We start from the raw sequence: 6,928 nt of genomic DNA, 5'->3' as shown, positions 1-6,928 counted from the left end.
TTTACCCCCATAGATCTCCTTCTTCGTCTCTCTTCAATCTCCAAAATGTGCTGGCTTTTAATACACACAATAAAGATAGAATTGGACTGTTACTAGTGATGTGACAGTTTCATTTTTTCTACATTTTGTTGCAATATGTCCTCAGTCTTCCAAGCTCAATGACATTCAGTGTTATCCAACCATAATGGCTGAGGACATACTATGAATAAATGGGCATCATAACCCTTAAGGAGGTATCACCACCAAACCCTTAATTTAAAATAACTAAAGCAGTAAAAGGGGTTAGCATCTTATTGCCAGTGCTGCTCTCTGCATCAACCGAGAACTGGCCTGGGCCATAAAAGCAAAAGAAGGGCCAGCAAATCACATGACCAGCTTGAAGACTTTAAAAAATAAAGAGCAAAACCTACTCCAAGTGGGGCCACTGAGGGAGAGGGCAAAGGGCAGCTAGGGATCCTGGAATTGGGCTTTAAATTAACGGGATTGTTCGACATTCAAAATAAGTCAATGGATATTATCTATCCAGTAACCTGAAGTTTTATTTATAGATAAATAGCACAAATTAAGCATTATTAACATTATCTTACCAATGTTTTTTTTTTCCAGTTTATTTTCAATATTTTATGGCGAGAGTATTTCACTGTTGTGGACAATCATCCAGTTGCATTGGCAACTACATCCACACCAACATTTCCAGTGACCACCCCTCAAAGTGCAGAGCATATTGAACTGATGAAGATGATTGAATGGCCACTGGCTCCAACCAACGTAAACCTGAAGCTTTCCACCCACCCAAAGACTTGTGAATATTTTATAATCAATCCTTATGCTACTTATGTGGTTGGTGAATCACTGGAGCTTCTAATTATAGCGAAGGACCACAAGGGTCAGACAAAGAAGTATGGTGGAGATTTCTTGCATGTGAAGCTTTACTCTTCGAGTATGAAGGCTGGAGTAAGTGGCTCTGTTGAGGACAATCATAATGGTTCCTATACAGCCAGATTTATTTTTCAGTGGCCTGGAGAAACTAAAATCTCTATTAGTCTCATGCATTCCAGTGAAGCTATCGCAATTTTGCATGAGAAGAGGGATTCTCGACCAGATAAGGTAATACAATGGATCAGATAACTATATATGCAATAAGGCTGGATAAAATATTTAAAAAAAGGTTCTCCAAGAAAGAGCAGCAGTCACCCCACTGTACTTATTAAGGAAATGAGAGGAGTGATTTTGGCTACATTTATTTTTCTATTGGAGAAATTGCATTGACCAGATACTGCTAATTTTGCTTATTAAGCTGCTTGGGTGGAAAAAATACACTCCATGGCATATGCACTTCAGTTTGAAAGCCTTGCCTAGACCCATATACAATTCAAATACACAAAGCATTAATACCCCTCCATGTTGGTCAACATTTGACTCCAATTAACAGCCAGGTGCATGTCCAGATCGTCACTATGGAGTATGCCTCATTTAAAAAATGGATGAGGGCACAAAGTAACATTTAATGCAAAATCCTTTATTATAGTACAATGGGGTACCTACAGACAGCAAGAAGGCGCCAAAGTATTCCACGCTGAAAACTCTTACTTATAGAAAGCAGGTCCATGTAGTTGCATGCCAAACATCAGGAGGTCTATTATAAATCAGTTAACTTATATAGGTATTTTTTTGTTTTGTATTTGGATATAACAAAACACTTTCAATGTTTTATTTAACAGGTCAAAATGATGCAAATAAGGAATGTTTATTGTTAGGGTTTACATACCCTTTAAAGATCTTGGGATATATTCTGCAGACGTACTGTAGATCCAACCATAACAAAGTAGCTCCATCTGCTGGTGCGCTGTAGCATTGCTGAAATATCATAACGCATGACTGCGCTTATTTGGCAGTTCTCCAACACTAAGCTCCCATTTACACCTAAGCATGAGCATTTTCAGACAATTTTGTAGTATTATTTTGTACATTTCCATGCTTTTTTGCATGCATTGCATTAACTAAAGCCTTTTTTATGCATTTTCATGTGTTATTGAGCTTCAGATATTTTTGTGTTGGCCAGTGGAAAGCTGTATTATCTCTGACATGATCTGCCGTCTGTGACGTACGCCCGGCCCAGACCCGCTGTACGTCAATCCCACGTGACCATACACCAGTCTGAACCGAGCGTGAGCGTCACAAGGACGTGGCGATACCACTCTCAGCCTCACCCTGCGCAGAGATTTCCCAGCTCGCAGGACACAATCTCAGGCCAGCAGACTGAGAGCGATTGTCACCAGGGTTGGTTAACTCCGCAGTTAACCCTTTACCCACAAAACTTCCACTGCCACCATGTGTTTTTCGGAACACAAACCGCACCCAGCAAATGCTGCGACTATTTAAAACACTTAAACAATGCCTGTGATGCTGCTGTCCTCTCAGACAGGAATATGACAGGATTCACTATACTTTAACTCCGCAGTTAACCCTTTACCCACAAACTTCCACTGCCACCATGTGTTTTTCGGAACACAAACCGCACCCAGCAAATGCTGCGACTATTTAAAACACTTAAACAATGCCTGTGATGCTGCTGTCCTCTCAGACAGGAATATGACAGGATTCACTATACAGTAGCACTCTTCAAAGAGCAAGGATACTTTAAGTTCGTATTCAGAGCGGAGAGATAAGCTTAACGATTTTTATATCGTCCTTTAATAAAAGAAACGGTGCAGAAAATATACAGAAAAAGATAATAATAAAGAGACACAATATATATACAACGGCAAAATAAAAGGGAATAAAAGAAGAATACTCAACAGTCCTGGAATTGTGAGTTCTGACAGAGTTCAGAGTCCAAGAAGCAAAGTGGAAGTCCGCCGGGCTCTCCTTCAAGCTGACCTCCGGCAGATAATGTCCAAAGATTAAAGGGGAACTCTTCTGCGATGTTCAGACTTCTAGTTCCTCGATGATGTTTAAAAAAACAAGAGCCACTCTAGTTGCCAACACAGAGTATTTTATAAGACCCTTTTGGAGGGTGTTCCAAAGACAGCCCCTAGGCCGGGGTGGGCGGGCAAACGGGCGGAGGATGAACCTTTATTTTATCTATCACCACCCAAATTCCAAATTAATAAAATGTAACTTGATTTTCAACCTCAGGTTTTATGACTTTTAGAGAGAATGCGAGGGTCACCTAGGTCACCCCTCTCCCGACCTGATTGTTGATATGAACTGTCCAATTCTAATATATTGAGGGCCTGGTGCCATGCCCTTTTACGACAGCCATAAAAGGCTTAGCAGAGATATGTTTGAATTTCCCTCGGACTGGGCAATAAAAGATTACAGCCAGAGCATCTCTTCTGTAGAATGTGGTGGGGGCCTGTCACATCACTACATGAAGTCCTGCAGGTGCTCTGAACTGGGGCACAAACACATTCTATTTTTAATATTCAGACTCAGACCCCCTTATCGTCACACCGTCATCATCCTTGTATCAGTTTTCTGGTTTTCTGTGTGATGTTGCATGTGTCTTCCAATCTAGGAAACAGTAGAAAGGCATCATGGCACACTCACAAGTCAGCATGTAAAAAAAACTTGTCTCACCACAAAGGTCAATAACAGAGGTTTGGATACACGTCTTCTGCAGAAAATGTGAAAGCCGCACTGCAGAAGACGTGTATCCAAATCTCTGTTATTAACCTTAGTGGTGAGACAAGTTTTTTTTACATGCTGACTTGTGAGTGTGCCATGATACCTTTCTACTGTCTACTGTTTTAAGCCCATTTCGTGTGCACCTTGCTGTATAGTTGGTGACAAAATGTTGAGTGCGTTTGTCATTTGTTTTGCTTTTCCAATCTAGGAAAACTTCATGCCCAATTTCCTCTCAGGCCCTCTGCCACTCGCCACTGTTCTTGTAATGGGCATCACTTGGGTCATAGTGGTTTTCATTCATAGTCAGCATGGACTCTTCTTAGGCGCCGTTCACATTGAGCGATTTATCGCGCGGTAATTCCCGCGATATCGCTCTCCAATGCTTGGCAATGGGTCCTGCTGTCGCGTGTCGTGTGTCGCTACAGCAGGACCATTTTTGGAGCGGATTTTGCCACGATTCAATGCTTTTCAATGCAAGCATTTGCGCGATATCGTGCGATATCGCGCAAAATGCAAATCGCTCAACAAACGCACGATTTGCGAATCGCGCAGTGTGAATGGGGGTTTAGTCTTCCATCTTGTTCAAAGTTCTAGGAGGAGGAGACCAGATGTTAGGTGCAAAAGTGCCTAGCAAATTCACTAAATTTGTCATACATTTTTAGTTGCTCCCGTTAAAGTCTATGCAGTCAAAATGTGCAATTCTGCCAGAGAAAAAGTCCATGTACTTCTTCGACATGATAAAGTGTGAATGGGCACCATTGCATAGAATGGAATCTTTATATTGAGCATTGTTGCACTTTAGGAAACGCACAACAAATCACTCAGCTGTGAATGGGCGCCAAGAGATGTATGCAACCGCAGAATAGGAGTCTTACTTTTGTTTCTTTGGGAATCATAGTGGGGAAGGATAATTCTATTTTGCTACAAGAAAAATACCCCAAAAAGCTATATGTGTATCAATTTGTTTTCTGGATTTTCACACAAAAGTTTTGTTAGACTGAATATATGTTTGCTTTTGGTGTACAGGTGTTCTTTAAAGGCTACTTTGAGAAAAATGGGACTCATGAAGTGGTTGAATGCAATTTTGAACTGCCTGGGCAGGACGTCTGTGAATATTATGATCAGCACAATGGAGAAAAGTGGGTGTGTCAGCGGCCAAAAGTCCTCCCCTGCGATTCATATCGGGACCACTCATCAGGAGGAAACCGTAAGATCCTAAGCAAACATGAGCAACCATTCTTCTCAATGTAATTTTTTTGTTTCTTCTATTTTCACTTTGTTATACATTAATGTTATTGAATCATTGAGCAGTTCGACCATATTGTAAAGTTTAGGTAAAGCCCAACCCTAGCTGCCATTTTTAAAAATTATTTTCAGTGCACATTTAAGGTGATAATAAACCTTTTATTTATTTATTTTATTCTTACAAAATAAGAATATTCTTCTTCTTAAAGTAGTTTTTTTCCTCCTTCTGGAGCTGTTCCCCAATCCACTGCTCCCCTTGCCTGTTCATGGGTGTCTTGTTCAGCTAGTTGGCACACATGCATGTGCATTCTCAGCTGTGACCCGTGCCTAGCTGTGTCCATAGACACACACAGCGCACAGCAAGCCACACCCCTGCTCCCTCCATCACTCTCTACACAACAGCTTGACTGACCTCAGTACCCTCCCCCACAACCAGAATGTTCACAACATGGTAGATATCTTGGACCTGGTGGAGATGAGAAGTGACAAAAGGCATTTATTTGTTTAAACAAATGTTACATTATACATGGATGCAAATGACAAACTGCAGCTAACTACCACTGTTAACACTTTTTACATTTTAACAAGCACTGATATATTAAAATGCTATTACAGCTTCACAGTGACTCTGCTACAAAGATCTGCATCTTAGCTGTCAAACTGGGTTCGGGCATTTTGCGCCCAGTGGGGAAGAACTGTAAAAAAAACAAAGTACATCCCAGGCTCCTAATTAGTCAAGACTCTACAAAACTTTCAGGAGTTCCCATTGTTTTCCTGATGTTTTACACTGTGGTGAGTCCTAGGTGTCTCTGATGGTAGACATGCAATCACGTCTAAAAAGTGTCTGATCTTTAACTTTCCCCCCAAAAAGGTAGTTGGTCAGGGCTGATTGGCAACTCCCAGGCTATAGCTCTTTTGCTTACCTGGGAACAACTGACAGGTAACCATAAAGGTGCCAAATTGATACAATGATGTGCCTAAGTTCAGGCTAGTGATCAGATCAACCTGTGTGGGTTGTAAAGTGATCACCGCTCCAAGCTCACTCCCATGATAGACTACAATCTAACATTTAATTTACTTGACTTACTTGTATTGAAAATTACAGGGTGGCTACTTTTCCCTGTGTGTGTTGTAAAGTAGTCACCACTCCAGGCTCACTCCCGGGATGGACTACAATGTCAATACAAGTTAGTTAACTAAACATGAAATTATAGTCGATAACGGGAGTGAGCTTGGAGCGGTGACTACTTAACAACCCACACAGGGACCATGGAGAACAAAAGTAGCCTCCCTCCAGAAGCAAGGACAGTGTCAGCATCTTTTCAGAGATGATTTGAGGATCTACAGCCAAGAAGATGCCGTTTTGTAAATAGTTCAGGTACTTGAATGTATTTTTAAGATTTTATTCCTAAGTTTAATGTCACTTTAAAGTAGCCACTAGAGTAACATCCCGAGCATGCTCTCAGCAAACCTACAATCATGAATTGAGCAGATAGAGGTAACCCCAGCCCTGATGAAGGGGATACTGAACAAGAGGCTGGAAAGAGGGCCGTGGTAAGAGCAATAAGTTGCATTGGCAGGCTAATTTTCATTTTCCTCACCCGCTATCGAAATTAAGAAAGAAAAATGAAATCATTGCAGCGATCAAAATATTCAACTGGCATACTAGTCTTCTGTCCAGCTTTTTCCTTATGATTTAAAAATAAATAAAAACAAAAGATTTCAGCATGTAAGAACCTTATTTATTTGGCCCTCTCAGGTCACTGATTGACCAAGAAATCCGATCAAGTCTCGGGCCACTTAACATCTTACCTCAGAAGAATGTCACAAATAGTAGGTATTTTCCATTTATTTTTTTCAATTAAAAAATGAATATAAAAAGTTTCTATTTTAATTCAACTGAACTTAACTTGTTTGAACCATGTGCCAAACCATTACTGAACCAGCTACATATTACATAATTTCTAATTCATGTGCAAATTAAAGCAAGTCTTTATTTTTGAAGAAAGTTATTTATTTGTCTGTTTGTTTTGAGTAGGGAATCAGTTTTTTT

At 40.5% G+C, this 6,928-nt stretch overlaps 1 protein-coding gene across 1 annotated transcript in view; it reads left to right on the top strand.

The window, feature by feature from the left end:
* Positions 1 to 6,928, top strand: part of LOC108798900 (NXPE family member 3-like) — a 20,867-nt gene that overhangs the window by 11,145 nt on the left and 2,794 nt on the right. The window contains 3 exon segments of the mRNA XM_018570709.1: positions 607 to 1,107; positions 4,657 to 4,877; positions 6,635 to 6,712. Coding sequence (XP_018426211.1) covers positions 607 to 1,107; positions 4,657 to 4,877; positions 6,635 to 6,712 — 800 coding nt within the window.

This window comes from Nanorana parkeri, unplaced genomic scaffold (assembly GCF_000935625.1).
Source record: "Nanorana parkeri isolate BGI_ZX_2015 unplaced genomic scaffold, ASM93562v1 scaffold1584, whole genome shotgun sequence".
Taxonomy (NCBI): Eukaryota; Metazoa; Chordata; class Amphibia; order Anura; family Dicroglossidae; genus Nanorana; species Nanorana parkeri.
The sequence above is the reverse complement of the archived record's forward strand: the minus strand, read 5'-3'. Positions and strand labels throughout refer to the sequence as shown.